The sequence below is a fragment of the Rhinopithecus roxellana genome, chromosome 1 (assembly GCF_007565055.1).
Source record: "Rhinopithecus roxellana isolate Shanxi Qingling chromosome 1, ASM756505v1, whole genome shotgun sequence".
Taxonomy (NCBI): Eukaryota; Metazoa; Chordata; class Mammalia; order Primates; family Cercopithecidae; genus Rhinopithecus; species Rhinopithecus roxellana.
The window spans coordinates 143,877,775-143,896,729 of NC_044549.1; the positions used below are offsets into that span (position 1 = coordinate 143,877,775).

The following is an 18,955-nucleotide window of genomic DNA, read 5'->3' on the forward strand; positions in this document are numbered from 1 at the left end:
TTTCTGATTCAATTTTCAGGCAGAAAAATATACAAACTAAGTTTTTCTAAATAATATATGATCTGGAAGTGGGCCAGAAGTGGCTGGTATGTGTGTTCCACATATCAAATGGTGAAAACTTGTGGGATGTTGGTTTTAGATTTGCCCACATGACTGCACTCCTTTATACATTCCTTTTCTCTGTCCTGATACATCATCCCTAATGATTCCAGCATTTTTTTGGAGAACAATAACTGAATTAAAACAATGTATTTTGGGTCCCTGCTCATATGGGTCTGGGATTTCTTTTTAATGATGCACTTTAGTCAAGCTGGAGATTTGTTTTTAGTTTAGTCCAATATATATTTTAAAATGTGTTAAAATATTAACAGGCAGTCTAGCTTTCCTGAAAGGAAACTGCTACATGCGAGCCGTGTTAGAGTATTTTTTATTGAGCCTATACCTTGGGGTAGTCTTATAATGAAGCTGTTTAACTAAAGAAACTTGCCCTCTGTCTAAGGCATGCTTCTCTAAATGAATCCTGTCTGTAACAGATAGTGTTGTAGTGAGCCTCTGAGAATATGGCAAAGTTATTGCTTTTTTAGCAGCCATTTTTTTTTGTATTACAAATATTCATCTTATCTTCTCAACATTGCAACAAAGACCTATATCTAACAAAGATGCATTTCAAGTTACCTTTGGCCAATAACTAAAATGCCCCAAGCCATTCTGGTTAACAAAAAAAGGATTTTTTTTTTAGATAAGAAAAATGTCCATCATTATAAATCAAGAAGCTGATTATATACCAAAGGTACTGAATTATACTACGTATAATGCACACACACTTAATAAGAATAAAATATGTTTTCACGATATTTTCTTTATTCTAATTACTTTTATAAAACCCCAATTTTTTCTGGTGTTCAAATAAACATTTCTATTTAAGACTGATTCTAACAATTATTTGGTTACTATGATGATGTCAAAATTTATAGGATTATATTGTCTATAACTATTCAGTCTAGCCTATTGAATACATACAAAGTAAAATCAAGATTTAAAATAAAAGCAAAATCTACATAATTATTTTGATTTTCTCTAAGAAAAAGGTTCAAAAGCAAAAAGTTTTGGCAAACTGTATACTGTGTGTGTATTAATTTATTCGTTTAAAGGAAATCGAGCTTGACTATGCTACTTTTCCAAAACAAACAAAAATACTGAAGATATTATAAACCAAGTCAAACAAAATGAAAAACTTGGTTTAGCAAGTACTCTATTTCTAAGCATTCCACAAGCATACTAACAACACAGGAGAATCTTTTCTTATTTAAAGGATATCTCAATGGTATTGAAATATTTTAAGGTAAACCTTCTGAATAGTAGAATTCAATCTTATATCAGCTAATAAAAGTTGCATTTTAGGCTTTATAAAATCCACATGATTGACTGGGTGCAGTGGTCACGCCTGTAATCCCAGCAATTTGGGAGGCTGAGGCAGGTGGATCGCTTGAGGTCAGGGGTTTGAGACCAGCCTGGCCAACATAGTGAAATGCTGTCTCTACTAAAAAATATAAAAATCAGCTGGGCGTGGTGGCAGGCGCCTGTAATTCCAGCCACTCAGGAGGCTGAGGCAGGAGAATCGCTTGAACTCAGGAGTCGGTGGTTGCAGTGAGCCAATATCGCGCCATTGCACTCCAGCCTGGGCAACAAGAGTGAAACTCTGTCTCAAAAAAAAAAAACAACAACAAAAAAACCACATGATTGCCTAATGACATTTACTCTTCCTTGTAGGTAAATCATTTCATTGACCGATGGCCATATAAATATAGAAATAATGTTTAACAAGTAGTGATATGGTAATGAAGAATATCACAAACTCATAATACCAATACTGAAACAACATCAGTTAACCCAACCTGTATACATTATACATGAAAACAAGAGCACTTTTCTATAATAACCTATGAATAAACTGTAAGTCTTCTGAAAATATAAGCTGTAAAAGATTGTGCTAGGTACTATGTTCTTTGGCATCCATAAATTCTTTTGTGAATAATGCCTATAAATGTCTTCATATTTTTAAAGAATACATTTCAAGTGTTCTAATATGCAGAATAATTTTTCATTTGTCCATAGTATGTAATAGAAAAAAAAACTTTAAACTATTTTTCCCCATTTTGGACAAGTATATTGCATTTTTTCATGCATACTGTCACCCCACTCCCTCAAATCCCTCCAAACTCTGTAAAAATTATACAGACATTCTATTCCATTTATAAAAATATCAAACATGCAAATATTAAGTAGAGTTTTTCTAACAAAGTAAGAAACAGCAAAGTCTATTGACAAACATGAAAGGCTTTACTTGGAAGTTTGTTAGAAACACACTCCAGGCTATTCAGACCACACCCTAAACCTACTGAATGATAAACTGAATTTTTAATAAGATCCCCAAGAGGTTCCATTACACAATAAAGTTTGAGAAGCAGTGATTTAATATACTCATCAATTGATCTAAGTTTCTATAAATTAACCATATCTAAAAAACTGGTTATAAGTGAGTATTCCATATGTAACCTTTACTTTAGCAGTATTCAAGATTTAGCATGTAACAGAATCACCAAGAAAGCTTGGGGAAAAAAGTGGATTTTCAAGTTTTTGAATTTAGTAGGTCTAAGATCAGGCCTGGTTTTCCCAAACTGCCATGAATTGAATTAAAGTTAGTGATAAGATAATAAGAATTATTGTAAACAGCTCCAAATCAGCACAATACCTAATACACAAGAAAGTAACACACAAACTGTTTCTGTTAAATTCTGAAATGTGTCAAACTTTTTCTGAAACTGTTCATCATAGAATTAAAAATTTGGCATTAAACAGAAATAGTTCCATTCATGAGATCTTATGAAATATTTTTTTCCAAGAAATATTAAAAGATAAAGTAATTTACTGGAGACCTTGAAGTTGATACTGTCCCCTTTGGAATCAAGTATTTATTGTATTAGAAAATAAAGACCAATGCATTTTGCAGAGAGCTACTTATAACTCTCTCCAGATCTCAAACACAAATGCGCCCAGTAGCCACTCAGATAATTAACGGGAGAAACAAGGAACATGCTACCCCAGTTACAGACATTCAAAATGTAAAAGCCCCATGCAGAGCAAACACGAACACTTCTGTGGGCAGCGTTCAGTCCTGTGAGTTGCCATTTTCCAGTATATGTGCTAGCACGGTTTTTCTAATTAACTCTCCTGTGACATGCCAAAGTGCGTATTTTTATTGTTAGTTTGCTCGTGTGGTTTATTTTGGGGCTTTTGGGAAATTGTAGTTTGAATTTTACTTACAGCAACAAAACATAGTGATATACCAGACTTGTAAACTTCTTTAGGCATGTGAAGCCAAATGAATTTTCAATGATTTGGGAAAATAAGCTATAGGTATCTGAGATTTGCATAGCTCTTTTATTTTTTTCTAACAGGTCTTGTCATGAAGCAATATGGACGATGTCCAGTTTGCATTCTTTTGCCTACACTATACACTTATTTCCAAGAGATGATAGTGAGAATTTTTGTGGAGTACCTGTCTTCACCTCACTTGTTATTGCTTGTTATGCATAAGTATATAATGCTATTTTACTTTATTGTTTTGATCCTGCATAATTACGAGAGATTTAAGATGTACAGAAACATTGTTTCCAAAGTTCACCTAGAGATATCTTTATACTACAACTTCCAAAATAAAAAAAAATAGATCTAGTCACATGTTCAATAGGTACTTTTATTTTAAACAAGAGCACACAAACACAATGACACAAGCAAGACCATCACCTTAATACTGATAACATTCCTTGACAAGTTACTTATAATTTACATATATTGTTTTCATCTGGAGCTATTTTAAATATTATCTTAATATATACTGTAAAACACAAATCCTAAATATATACCAGTTGCAAACATAATGTGCTTAGTTACTGTTTTCCTTGTTATTCAAATAAAGTAGTTTAAAGTTCTTCAAAATCATGTCCACTTGTGTTCATTGTTTCAGGATGCATGACTCGTCCCATGAATAGAATTGTACCTGTATTGGTTTGGAAGTAAACAAAAGAGGGGGTGAACAAAATAATAAAATATTTACCTTCCTTCTTGCTTACAATTAATGAAAATATGTTATTTTCTTTTTCCTTCCTTCCTCCCTCCCTCCCTTCCTTCTTTCTTCCTTCCTTCCTTCCTTCCTTCCTTCCTTCCTTCCTTCCTTCCTTCCTCCCTCCCTCCCTCCCTCCCTCCCTCCCTCCCTCCCTTCCTTCCTTCTTCTTCCTTCCTTTCTTCCTCCCTTCCTCCCTTCCTCCCTTCCTCCCTTTCTCCCTTTCTCCCTTTCCTTTCCTTCCCTTCCCTCTTTCCTTCCAGAGAAAGGCTCTTGCTCTGATGCCCAGGCTGGTGAGCAGTGGCTCTATCTGAGCTTACTGTAACCCTGAACTCCTGAGCTCAAGCATTCCTCCCACCCCTAACACCTCTAGTAGCTAGGATAACAGATATGTGACACCATGCCTGGCTAATTTTTTAAAATTTTTATTTATGTAGGAATGGGGCCTCACTATGTCACCCAGGCTGGGCTCGAATTCCTGGCCTCAAGTGATCCTCCCTGCCTGGAACTCCCAAAGTGCTGAGATTACAGTCTGAGCCACCTCACCAGCCTTATTATTTTCATTAAAAAAAAAATTCACTTCAATATTATAAATTATCTGATAATTCAGTTGGTCAATCTCTGGAAAAAGAATAAATAAAATTGTGAAAATAAATTGTATGATGAGTATTGAGAAAAAAATCTCCATTTAAAAAAGAGGCTCTTTGTGGCCTATTAAACAAAATTTTGTTTTCATAATAAACTTACCAGTTCTCCTGTTTCTGATAAGAAAAAAAAACGGATGGTCGACAATAACTTGAGGATACAGCACAGCCATCCTACTAATTGCAATCATTCCTACAGTGCAGAGAAAAAGTAATTATATGTCTGTAGATGTACAGAGACTAATGAGTAATTCCTCAAAACCATCTAGGCCTATCCATCTAATGCAAAGACAACAATTTACAGGAAACAAGATTTTTAAGACTTAACTGGAGAAAAATTATAAAGGTGTTAACATTTCTACTTGATCTTTTTAAAAAACCAAGTGAAACAAAACAAATACACACCACAAACCAACCAAACAAACAATTTCTTCCCTCTACTCTACTAAAAATAATAGGACAATTTATTCTGCTTGTTATGAAATGTTCATTCTCAGTCTCACATAAATATGTGTGTCTTTACTAAAATAACTTTTGAGTAAAAGGAAGGGGGAGAATAAAGAAAAAAAATCCCCAAACAAAAACTGAAGAGAGTTTCTCTATATTTTCAAATCATTATTTCTTTTGTCTGAAGTGGGTATTTTTACATAGCAAGTCACCAGGTTTCTAGTAAGTGGTCAGGATGGCAGTGATTAAAGGGGAAATATAACAGTGAGAAATGCAACGAGGTATCCTATGACTGGGCTACTAAATTCCCCTGAGATCCTCACTGTAAGATTGTATATACTTGCTGCAGTATAGTTAATTGTCAAAAGAAAGTCCAGATTACATGTAAGATTTCAAGCTGTCTTGATGCCTGAGGCTACTGTGCTCTTATTTCCTTCTGAAAACACTATCCTAACAGTGGCAGTGATGGGGGTGGGGTATGTTGGGATAGTTAGTGGGTACGAAAATACAGTTAAATAGAATGAAGATCTAGTATTTGATAGCACATCAAAGTGATTATAAGTCAACAATAACTTGTTGTACATTTAAAAATAACTAGACAAGTATAATTGAAATGTTTGTAATAAAAAGAAATGATAAATGCTTGAGGTGATGAATACCCCATTTATCTTGATGTGATTATTATGCATTGTATGCCTATATTAAAAATATCCCATATTCTCCATAAATATATACACTTGCTATGTAGCCACGAAAATAAAAAATAAGAACTTTTTGCTGACAAAATTAAGAATCAACTTCAGCAAGTAATTTGGTAGGAAGAAAAATGTTTAAATGGGTAGCAGGAAAATATTTAAAATATTTAAACCGGCAGCACAGCAGAAAAATCTATTTTCACAGAACTGCCAATGTCCTCCTGTCTCTCATTAGAGAGAAAATGAAGATGAGAGTTATCTGTAAAGGGGCACTGGAGTGAGCTCACATTTCACATTCTGTTTAGAAAATTCTGGCTGGTTCAGCATTTGCTTGACTTCTAAGTTAAAGCAGAGTGACTTTTTTGGCTTCATTTTGAAAAAGACCCCACTCCCCACCCAAGATTGCTCTAAAAATATAAATCTCTTAGAAGAGGGGAGAAGATTTTAGCAAACAGTACCTGAGACAGCAGCAGCTTCTGAGCCTTCTTCATTAACCTCTAAGAAGGACTTGTGAATTGCTTTGGAAAGAAAAATCTCCTTGTTATCTGCAAAAAGAGAATCAGAAACATTGTTTTTTTTCATTCAGAGAGATAGGAAAATATTTTGCCCTTTTGTTAAATGGATTTTAGAGATAGAAGAGACTGGGATACTGAAGAAAACCTAGGAGATAATGTTACAAGATTTCATTTACGAGATAACCATTGAAGATGTGGTTTTTAATTTGCCCTCATTTTATATTCTCTTGCTAATTCTTTTCCATTTTTATTGTTAGTTTTCCCATTTGTATGTCTTACATTTTCAGAAAAAGTGAAAACTTTTTAAAATAGTGACTTCAAATTATTTCATAAGTCAAGATTAAAATATCTCACACGTTGCTCTTTAATTTTAAATATAAAAGCATGAAATGAAAACAGGTAAAAATTCAGATATAGCCAGAATAAAAAAGGTTTTTTAACCTAATATTTAATTACCATGATAATGTAAATATCCTTGGCAAAGAAAAATGAAGTTGACTTCTAGATTCATAATGTAAATTTATGAAAAAGTTACTTTCCATTATTACGATTAATTGGTTTATCTGAGGATTCACAAACATGCTTTATCCTAAGATAAGAGGAAATAACACATTTTTAGCATTAGGAGGACTATTTTTCCCTTCCTATTTGTGCCTGTCTTAAGGTAAAGCTGTTATAGGCTATATTATGTTCTACACAAATTTATATGTTGAAGTAATAATCCCCAGTACTTCAGAGAGTGACTATATTTGGAGACAGAATTTTAAATTTAAATGAGGTCATTAGGGTGGGTCCTAATCCAATATGACTAATGTCCTTATAAGGAGAGGAAATTTGGACACAGACAGGTACAGAGGGAAGGCCCTGTATAATGGTTAATTAACTGTATGTGTCAGCATGGCTGAGCCATGGTGCTCAGATATTTAGTCAAACATTGTCTGGATGTTTCTATGACAGTGTTTTTAGATGAGATTGACATTGGTAGACTTTGAGTAAAGCTGAGTACCCTCACAATGTGGGTAGGCCTCATCCAAGCAGCTGAAGGCTTTAATAAAACAAAGATTGGCCCTTCCCAGGCAAGGAGGAATTCTGCTAGCAGGCTGCCTTTGGGCTGCAATTTTTTTCCAGGTCTCCACCTGAAGATTTTGAGCTTCCAAAGCCTCCATAATCATGAGCCAATTCCTTAAAATTTTTCTCTCTTCATAAATATGTATATAATGATTAATTATATATGTATATATGTTTGTATATATACACATACATATGTTACAGGATCCTTGGGGTGTCGCTTCACCAGCCAGAAACCTCTGTTGCCAGTGGTGCCTTTGCCTGAGTTTTGCTTAGGCCTGCTGGGTTCATTGTGCCCACTCGGTCTGGCAGGCTGCACTTGGCTTGTGCTACCAGCCCGGACCCCACACCTGCCAAGGGCAAGCCAGGTATGGAGTGGTGAGAGGCATGTGAGTGAGTGAGCATGGGGTCCGTCTGCTGCACACAGTCAGGCACTCTGGCTACAGCAGGGAAGGCAGCTCCAGGCACTGGCATGGGTGCTGGCTCACTGCTAGGCTGCAACTGGATCAGAGGTACCACAAGCAGCTTCCACTGCTGGCACCAGGAAATGTGGTGGCATTTGGAAGCTTGGAGACACGAGGAACCGCAGAGCTTCAAAGAGGGTGTCACAGCCCTGGCTCGGGAGCTACTAGTTCTGGGCTTCCTGAAGAGCCATGGCACTTCTCTCCTCTCTTCTCTCCTTCTTGTTGCCTACAACATGGCGAGCAAGGGGCATGTTTCAGTCCTATTTGTGTTACAGCTGTTTCACTCCTGTCTTTTGGTGGGTCCCGAGTTCTTGTCCCATGTCCAGGAAGAATGAGGTATGCAGACAAGTGCAGGGTGAGCAAGGCAAAGAGGTGCTTTACTGAGTGACAGAACAGCTCAGAGGAGAACTGCAGTGGGTAGCTCCTCTCTGCAGGCAGGCTGTCCCAATGAATGTCCAACTCTTAGCAGAGAGGAGTCCCACAGTAGGTAGCTCCTCTCTGCAGGCAGGTCATCCTGTCATCTGCTCGAGTCTGATTGAGTTTGGGGGTTTTTATGGGCTTCAGAGGGGAGGAAGTATGTGCTGATTGGTACATGGGTGGCCACGGGTGGCCCAGAAAAAGCACCGTAAGTTCTCACTCTGGTCCACAGAACTGGCAGCCTGGACCCCAGGCCTCAGGTCATCCCTGGTCTAAAGTTGGGGTTTCATTGGGGACCCTCTCTTTCCACCCAGGAGCCTATCTGCCTCCTGCCACCATTGGCATGCCCTCCACAGTACCCATGGCATCCAGGCTGTCTGTGATGAGGGGTGCCTGCAGGCCTGCACTGAGCTGTCTTTAGCCCCCTCTTGGCCTCCCTGCTCATCAGTGCCCAAAGTCTGGAGGGGGCCGAGTTGGCAGGGGGTTGATGTGTCAGCACTGCCCCAGGCATGTGCACACCCGGCCAGCTCATGACAGCATCTGGTCTCGGCCACAACTTTACTCTGAAATCAGAGTGGTCTCCGGGATCAGGGACAGGCCAGGCAGTAGGAGCAGGCACTTCTGAGCCTGCAGTAGAAGGGGGCTTCCTGGGCCTGGAGAATGCAGAGATGCCCAGGTCCACAGCGGCTGTGCCCGATCAACGGTGCTCCCACCTCTTCAACTCAGAAGGGGGCGGGCTTCTGCATGTTCCCAGCTCCTACCGGCTCAGTGGAGCACGAAGCCCTGGCTGCTCCTCCATCCCTTGTTGCAGCCGAGGTCATGGCAGCGGCCACTCCAGACAGGCTACTGCTGCCATCATGTAAACATGACTGATATACCACGTGCAGATAGAGGGGACAGACGGCCATCTACACACCAAGAAGGGAGGCCTCAGAAGAAACCAACTCGCTGACACTTTTATTTCAGACTTACAACCTCTAGAGCTGTGAGAAAATAAATTTCTGTTTTTTTTTTAAGCCACTCAGTCTATGTTACTTACAGCAGCCCTAGCAAACCATAAAATGTCTTCCAATCTTGGGTTTTCAACTTTTCCCTAAGAATGAAACAAAACAAACAAAAGACGCCTCAAATACATTTTTTGAAAGAGCACAAGAAAGTAAGAAAAATAATTACTCAAATTTATGACCCCCCTTTCAATTCCAGGAGATCTAATTCAAATTTCAGATAAATAACTTTGTTGCTGATGTCCAGCACCATTAAAAGCACTATTGATTTCCCATTAGGTTGCTTAGTTAGACTTTGTAAGTATCAAGTCCTACCCACAAAATACATTTACCTTCAAGCTTTCAAAAGCACAAAATTATCTAATACATATAGGGAATTATGTTCAATATTTTTGGTACATCTGTTACAGAGGACCTGATTACTTTGAATAAGCCCCAAGACAGCTAACAATGGCATCTCTGAATATACTTTTAATGGGAATATTACTTCCTCAGATCTTATTTGGTACTAAGATATAAGCACTACATTATTAAATAGTCCATTTCACATATTATGATGTTTTATTCTAGAATGTATTTGTTGACTAGAAGAAAAATTAAAAAGCAATCAAGTTTTCACATTTAGTAATAAAGTATAACTAGCACCCTCAAATCCAAAAGAGTAGGGTTTTTTTTAAGAAAAATTTAAGTTGTGTTAAGTAACTAAATATATACTGGTAAAATAAACACATAAATTTCAAGACAGTAGCTGGGCACAGCGGCTCATGCCTGTAATCCTAGCACTTTGGGAAGCTGAGGCAGGAGGATCACTTGAGCCCAGGAGCTTAAGACCAGCTTAGACTATATAGTGAGACTTCATTTCTATGTAAAATAAAATAATATTAATTTTAACTTTAAAATAGTAATAATAAAAAAGAAAACATTTAAAAAATAAATTTTAAGATAGTAAAACATATTAACTATTTAGCAGTTATTTGATGCTGTATTATTTTCAGATTCTGTGGCCCATTTTCATCGGTCTGTGAGTTAAGCAACAAGAGCCAATATTATGACCTTGAATACAAAGGTGCTAGAACCCAGCTCCCACAGGGTAATGAGTTTCCACATTGTCAGCTAAGCCCTTCTGAAGAATTGTAAAAGGAGTTATCCTCAAAGACACAACATAATATTCCAACTACATCAATTTGCACATAGGAAACTGCCTCCAATAGCTACTAGGCTTGACCGGCTGGCTACAGTAGGCACTTTGAAATAAGAAAAAAATCATCCCTTTATTTCTGGCCTCTGCCCCAAATGTTGTAACATCCTTTAGTCACCTATCTTCTCGCCTCTTCCCACTTGCCCCACCAAAATGACGGTGGTGGCACTTGTGGCAGTTGTGGCAGGGATATTGCAAGGTACTTATGGCAGAAAGAGAAAGAAAACAAAGATGCTAAGGTTTCTTCTCAGAGAGCTAGTTATTTAAGACAATGAAATGGACGAAGTTTTAAACAAAATTCATTTAAAAAAAGAGATTGTCCAAATAAACAATATTAAGAACAAAAAGAACATACCCAAGAATACAGAAAACAATTTTTTAATCACAAAAAACACTATGTATAATTTTCTGTAGATAAATGTTAATTAACTTTATGAGATTATAAGTTATTTACTATGAACATCTATTCATTATACATGATAAATTTTGATAGATATACATATATCTGTGAACCTTCCTCCACAAATAAAATACAAAATAGTTGGCTGGGTGCGGAGGCTCACACCTGTAATCCCAGCACTTTGGGGGGCTGAAGCAGGCAGATAACCTAAGGTCAGGAGTTCAAGACCAGCCTGGCCAACATGGTGAAACCCCATCTCTACTAAAAGTACAAAAAAATTAGCCAGGTGTGATGGCAGGTGCCTGTGATCCCAGCTGCTAGGGAGGCTAAGGCAGGGGAATCACTTGAACCTGAGAGACGGAGGTTGCGGCAAGCCAAGAACGTGCCATTGCACTCCAGTCTGGGTGACAAGAGTGAAACTCTGTCTCAAAACAAACAAACAAACAAACAAACAAACAAACAAACAAAACTAAAATATTTCCATCTACCCTAAAATAGTATTTGTTCTTCTTTATGCAAATAATTTTGAAAATGAAGAGATTTGCTATGAGCTACACTATTTTATAGAAATGTATAAATTATAAAATTGAGTCAAGGAAAAAAATAGAATATTTGAATAATCCAGTAACCATTAAAGTAATTGAATCAGTATACAAAAACTTTCTCCACCCTTGAAATTAAAGACTCCAAGCCTAGACAGTTTTCTAGGTGATTTTAACCAAACCTTCAAGGAACAGATAGAATTACCTGTTACAAAATTAGAAAGAGAATTAGGAAAAGAATAAAAGCTATCTAACTCATCTGCAGATATTTTACTTTGCTGTAAAAATTGAAAAAAAAGGCAATATAAGAAAGAAAATCATAGACCAAGCTCACCTATTGGCATGAAGATAAAAGTTCTTTAAAAATCAGAAAATGAAACTCAGCAACATATACAAATCATCTTTTTGAATGAGTTTCAATGGATGTTACAGTGTATCATGACTCAGCAGTAGAGAACTGCTCTCCTGACTGCCTCTAGTTCACCTTAAAGCTTCCTCCAGGATGATCTTATCAAAATACAAATCAAATTATGCCACTACTCCACTTAAAACACTTTATCCCCTCTCCTGCTTGCTCTCCCTCTCACCTCACCTTCAGTATATTGCAAACCTGCATACCTGCTCTGTATAAACGATAAGGACCTCTACCAGGCTGCCTTTGCTTCCTTCAATTAGTATTCTTTGCCCCATATGCTGTGCTTCAAATTATATGAACTGAAACAGCCTCAACATAGCACACTTTGTCATTTCTGTATCTTTGTTTCCCTAGAACCTCCCTCAACTTTTGTTGTACAATAAGACACCTAATCTAGTTTAAAAGCTCAGCATCTAGCTCTGTGAGGCTTTTTCTGCTCTCCTCTAATTCCTAAATCACTAAAGTAGATCTGATCACTCCCCTCTTGAACCCAGAAACTAATTCTATTGAAGCTTTTCTAATATATTTGCATTGATGCTTCCCTCTTTCTGGACAGTCTACTTCCTTAAAGCAAAGATTGTGTCATTTTTCTTAGTAACCTTGTTTTCTGGCATATAGTAGGGCCTAAAGAATGAACTAACCCTAGTAGAGGGAGTTTCCTGGTAATGTTCAATTTTCCAGTCTTTAACCCAGTATATTGTCGTAGATAGGATTTCAGTAATTGTTGAATGAAAGTGGTTAACTATTTCATATTATAAGACTTTGGGTATATAAAGTCTTTTAGTGTCATTTGATGTGCACTATACTCACAACTGTGTTCAAAATTACGGGTATAAAGTTTAGTCTTGTAATAGGCCAGGCATGGTGGCTCATGCCTGTAGCCCCAGCACAATGGAAGGCCAAGGCAGGCCGATTGCTTGAGGCTGATGGCTTGAGCCCAGGAGTTGGACACCAGCTTGCGCAACATGGCAAAACCTCATCTGTACAAAAAAATTACAAAAACTAGCTGGGCATGGTAGTCCCAGCTACTAAGGAGGTTCAGGTGGGAGGATCACCTGAACTTGAGAAGGTTGAGGTTGCAGTGAGCCAAGATTGCACCACTGCACTCCAGCCTGGACACAGAGTGAGACCCTGTCTTAAAAAAAATTCTTTTCAAGTTTATTCTTGTAATAAATAAAACATAAGACAACAATTTAAAGTAGATGTTCCAAGAAAACTGACAATAGCAGCAGAGAGGGAAAAAGTGCTAAAAGACTTAAAAATCTGATTGAGTAAAAGAGTAAGGGGAACAGGATCCAGCAGACGAGTGCTATTGTACTTATTTCAAAGACAGCAAAACAAAGATTGAATGCAACTTTTGGATTCCCGTATCATGATTAACTGCTACATGAGGGATAGCAAATGTCTACATGTGTAAATGAGACCTTAGGACAATCAACCTTCAGAAAAACACCATCCCATTGAATATATAAGTAGAAGAAAATGTGACAAATAATAAGACCGGGAATGGTGGCTCACACCTGTAATCCCAGGTGTGATTGAGGCAGGCGGATCACTTGAGGTTAGGAGTTCAAGAGCAGCCTGGCCCACATGGTAAAACCCTGTCTCTACTAAAAGTATAAGAATTAGCCTGGTGTGGTGGCGTGCGCCGGCAATAGCAGCTACTCAGGAGGCTGAGGTCGGATAATTGCTTGAACCCAGGAGGCAGAAGTTGCAGTGAGCCAAGATCGCGCCACTGCACCCCAGCCTGAGTGACTCCGTCTCACAAAAAAAAAAAAAAAAAAAAAAAAAAAAAAAAAAAAAAAAAAAAAAAAAATCACATCACAGGAACTCAGGGGAAAAAAATAAAATGAAGGCTTTTTTCTTGAGACAAACTTCAAGCAGTCTCATTAAAATAAAATATAAGCAGAAAGTGGTCTAAGCAAGCATGTGTCTGCAGCCACAAAATCTTAGATGTAGATCAGGTCATGCAGAGAAACAGGCAATGTCATTCAGTAGACAATCAAGACCATCTTTCCTGCTAGACCATACACTCTTCAAGGCCTGGACTTTGCCTGTTCTACTTATCTCATCCACAACACTGTGCACACTGCCAGGTACCACGTATGCACTCAGATATTTGATAAATTGAATCAGAACGCAAAGGGGTATTACGGAGATTTACACTGATGAAGTTGTCTTGTTGTTTAGAGAAAAGTTAGCTATTCTCTCAATCAATCAAGCAAAGGCAAATAGTTTTTTTGTTTTTAAATCTGCTGGCACCAAGCAACCTTCTCCTTCTGGCCACAGCAGACAGTGCTGCCAAATGACTGGTCCTACTTTCCTCCAGGCAGCATGAGGCCAGGATTTTTACAATGGATGAGATGGGAACAGGGCCAGTAAACCCTAGGTTCCCCAGAGAAAAACTGGGCAATAATTCAAGCTCTTCTGAAAAAAGCAGGGCAAGACTACAAAGGCATTCATTCAGTCAATTAGTAAATATTTATTCAGTACCCACTACATATGAGGTATTGTGTAGGGCACCAAAGGCTCTAAGTACCTGAGATTAACATCATGCTTGCAGGATGGCCATCATGCAAGTGTAGGCCACTACTTCCTCTGTGGCACTGTTCCTAAATTCAGCCAATTTAAATAGATTTCTGCGTCATCAAGGGCATGCTTAAAATAACAAAATGAGGAGAGTATTATAACAGAACCCTAGCATACCAAAAGTGTCTCTGTGCTTTAGTTGCCAAAATATTTTTAGCTTCGGCCCCACCCATGAAATTTATAAAAGTTCCTAGAGTTTGAGTTCTCTTAAGATAGGAATAATGTTTCTTTGTTTGCTTTTCTGGATAGATTTTGTTACAAAACCAGCAAACATTCATTTATTGGTTCATTCATTCATTCATTCATTCATTCATTCATTCATGTGCTGAGCACCTACTATGAGTCAGATGCACCAGGTATACTATGATGAAATAAACAGTTCCTTCCTAATGAGAGGAAAGCAGACATCAAATAAAAGAACAATAAAAAAGCGAATCAAGAAATGACTACAATTTCAGGGTATAGTAAGTATAACTAAGCTAACAAGATAAGGTGATATGTTGGTTAGTGACTGGGGCAGCGAAGAGAAGCTACTTGACACAGGTTATTCAGAAAGGTGGGTCTGAGAGGGCAAATCTTAGCTGAGACTGAAAGAATACAAAGGAGCCAGCCACTGGAAGAAATAAAGGGAGAGTATTTCAGATGGAGGGAAAAGCTAGTGCAGACCCTGATACAAACTGGGCATGTTTAAGGAACCAAAGAAGGGGCTGTGTGGCTGCAGTGTAGAGTGGGGAGGGCAGGAAGTATAAGAGAAGTCTCCATGCTTGTAGCCAGGTGGGATATAGTGACATTTACTCACAACACTCACCCACTCAGTATCTATCCTGTCCCCCACTCCCCAAATTCCCTTCTGTGTTCTGGGGACAGAAAGATGTGTATGCTTTTGAATAGCTCTGAGCTCAGAGACAAGTATGTAAACAAACAGTCTAGAAGAAAATGAAACATGTGCTAACAGAGGTGTGTGCAAAATGCTACCAGATTCCAGATAAGGAAAAGTAAACCATTTAGGAAGGAAGAGGAATGTCAGGGCAAGCTTCTCTTATGTGTCGACATTTCAGCTTGCTCTTAAACAATTAGTAAGAGGGAAAAGTCAGAGAAGGCAAGAAGGACACTCCAAGCAGAAGATTCTATTTGTAAAGTGAGAGAAACTTTACATCCCCAGTGGGGATCTCTTCAAGGTCCAGTTGGAGCCTGAGCTATGAGGAGGTTGGGGAGTAGGAGAGGACATAACTTTAAGAATTATGATGATGATGCTAGAGAGCCTGGATTTGTCCAGAAGTAATAGGACACAAGCTTTGATTCTAGAAGAGAGCTGTGGCAGCTGCTGTGAAGGGTGAATCAGATAAGCAAACAGCTGGGGGCAGGAAGATGAACTTTGTTAGCTGTTGCAATAATCCAGGCAAGAAAGTAGAATAATTGGAATTATGGCAATGAGAGAGAAACGGAGTCTTGCAGTTTATAGGTGCAAGGAGAAAGAGAACAAACAAGGGCAGGGGGTAAGAGAAGGTCCAGCATAAATCAACAGCACTTGAGTCTGACCTGAATATGGCTTTTGGTGTGTCTTCTTAATTCCTTTATTTTATTGGCTCCTTTATTAAAGCTTGTACTTGATGCTGAAGGATTTAGTACTCTCTTTCTCCTTCCCCTTACACCTTCCAAGAGGATTATCTATTAATCCAAATGCTGACAGTCATTCATTTCCATTACAAAAATAGTCCTTCCCTATAACAGGATCCTTGCTGCAAATAGATGAGCATTTTAAATAGAGCCTGAGAAAATGATTCTCAGCACTTTCTATAATCCATGTTTATTGTATGAGCTTTACTGTGTTTTATGTTAATAGAATTTACCAACAAAAGCAATGGATATCAAATTGAGATTAAAAAAATAAATGTAATAAATATTGAATATCTCATTTTATTCATTTCTTCATTCAGTAGGCGCTAAGCAGAAAGCACAGTGCTGGGCACTATAGGAAACACGTGTAAGAATCAATCTTGGAGGGTTTAAATTCTGGCAGGGGATATTAGACATATAAGTAACAATAATATGAGATAAAATGAGATATGTGCCATAAAGAAAGGCACAAGGTATCATGAATTTAAGAAGGAATGATTACTTCTGGTTGGTGTAGTCATGATGCGTTGATGAAATTGGGGATCTTAAAGCTGAGGTTCAGTAAAGGAGATTTTTCTTGTGGAAGAGACTTCACAAAGGCAGAGAGCTGGGGACAGGTGAGACACAGAGTGAGTATTTAGTTTGGCTGGGGCAGGAGTTGTGTATATGGAATCAGCCAGAGTGAAGCCTGGTCTCAATGCCCTGCTGAGCAGCGGATGGGGCACAGCCTACTGAAGGCCAGCTTTGAACAGGAACTGGAACTGGAGCGATCTAAGAGTAAGTTTTTAAGGCGATTCATCTTGGCAGTGGTAGATAAAATAGATTAGATTGGAGAGAGATTGGAAACTGTTTAGAAGGCTATTGAAATAGTCTATGGCAGCAGTAATGAAAGGCGGAAATAAGAGTGGATGCCATGGAATAAAAAATGAAAGAGTGGACTTGAGAGGTCTTAGCAAAAGATCTCAAGTCACTCCATTTTTCCAGAAGCAAGAGACAGCAAAGCAGGTTTTATTTTTCCCCACTGCTAAATCATGTATGCTATTTTTGAAGAAAGATACAATTTTATCACATAATTTAAGAAAGTGACAGTATAACAATGGTACTGAATTATTCTCTGGGTGATTTCAAATTTACTAATTAATTCTATTATTAATGACTTTTTAAAAAATAAGAAACAAGGTCTCATTATGTTGCCCAGGCTGGTTTTGAATTCCTGGACTGTCCTGCCTAGGCCTCTCAAAGTGTTGGAATTACAGGCATGAGCTACTGCGCCTGACCTATTAATGATATTTTTTTAAAGTTTTTTTTCTAATTTTTAAGTAAGAATTTTAATTAAAAAAGCAATACATATACAAGGTAAAACTCCAAACACTACAGAGCGGTATATGAAACGAAAACTCCTCTTTCATCTAAAGTCTCTGTCCCGTATTCCAGAGGCAATTGCTATTATCACTTTCTAAGATATTGTTCAAAAATTTTCTAGCCATTTAAAAGCCTATGTACGTACATATATTGTTCTCTATCTTTTCATTTCTCTTATTTTTCTTTTCTTTTGTTTTTTTAGTCATATCATGTGCTTGACTCCCCTGTCTTTTGACCAATATGTTCCCATTCTGCCTTTTAATTTTTTTTTCTTCTTTGTTTCCACATGCTTTCTCCAGTATAGGATTTCTCAGCCTTTTCACAATTGGCATTTTTGGCTGGATAACCTTTTGTTGTGGAAGAGCTCTCCTGGGCACTGCAGATGTTAGGAAGAATCCCTGGCCTCTTTGCCCAGATTCTGGGCAAAGAAAAATCTTCTGGAAAGAATTCAGCATTCTAGATGCCAATAAAAACACTGATGTTTCATGTAAGGAGATCAAAATATCAACATTAACAGGGGTCTAGAAGAAGTTGATTCTGACTTTTATGACTGATAGTTTCAAAGTTCATTGAAGGAAGTAACTGTGGATGTGGTAGAAACAGCAAGAGAATTTGAATTAGAAGTGAACCCTGAAGATATGACTAGATTGCTGCTATCTCATGATCAAATTTAAATGGATGAGGAGTTGCTTTGTAGGGACAGACAAAGAAAGTGGTTTCTTGATATGAGATCTAATCCTGGTGAAGATGCTCTGAACATTGTTGAAATGGCAATGAAGTTCTGAAACTATTACAGAAACTTAGTTGATAAAGCAGTGGTAGGATTTGAGAGGACTGACTCCAATTTTGAAAGAAGTTGTACTGTGGGTAAAGTGCTATCAAATAGCATTGCATGATACAGAGAAGTTGCTCATGAAAAAAGAGTACATGGATGCAGTAAACTTCATTGTTGTCTTATTTTAAGAAATTGCCACAGTCACTCCATTCTTCAACAATCACCACCCCGGTCTATTAGAAACCATCAATATCAAGGCAAGATTCTCCACCAACAAAAAGCTTATGATTCACTGATGGCTCAGATGATCATTAGCATTTTTCAGCAAAAAAATATTTTTACATTAAGGTATGTGCCTTACTTTTTCAGACATAATGTCTTTGTACCTTTTATAGACTATGGTATAGTGTAAACATAACTTTTATATGCACTGGGAAACAAAAAATTCATGTGACTCATTTTATTGGAATTTTCACTTTAGTGCAGTGGTCTGGAGCCAAATCTGTAATATACTGAGGTAAGCCTTTATATATCCTAAACACCATGAGATTCTCATTAAAGTAGAAACAAAATGCATGCAAGTAATTTTCCTAGGTATTTATGGGGGTTATGAAGAGTTACAGACAGTAATCATCAAGGTTATGATGTTATTTGGAGAGGAAAAAACTAGACATATGAAA

At 37.7% G+C, this 18,955-nt stretch overlaps 1 protein-coding gene across 2 annotated transcripts in view; it reads right to left on the bottom strand.

Moving 5' to 3' along the window:
- Positions 1–3,736: 3,736 nt before the first annotated feature.
- The window catches only part of SERPINI1 (serpin family I member 1), an 85,830-nt gene continuing 70,611 nt past the window's right edge, over positions 3,737–18,955 (bottom strand). For both annotated transcript variants that reach the window (XM_010355010.2, XM_010355011.2), the window contains exons 7-9: positions 6,368–6,454; positions 4,871–4,960; positions 3,737–4,060 (exon numbers count right to left, since the gene is read on the bottom strand). In XM_010355010.2, the coding sequence (XP_010353312.1) occupies positions 3,984–4,060; positions 4,871–4,960; positions 6,368–6,454 (254 nt within the window). In that variant the 3' untranslated portion in view covers positions 3,737–3,983. The remainder of the gene's footprint in view (positions 4,061–4,870; positions 4,961–6,367; positions 6,455–18,955) is intronic.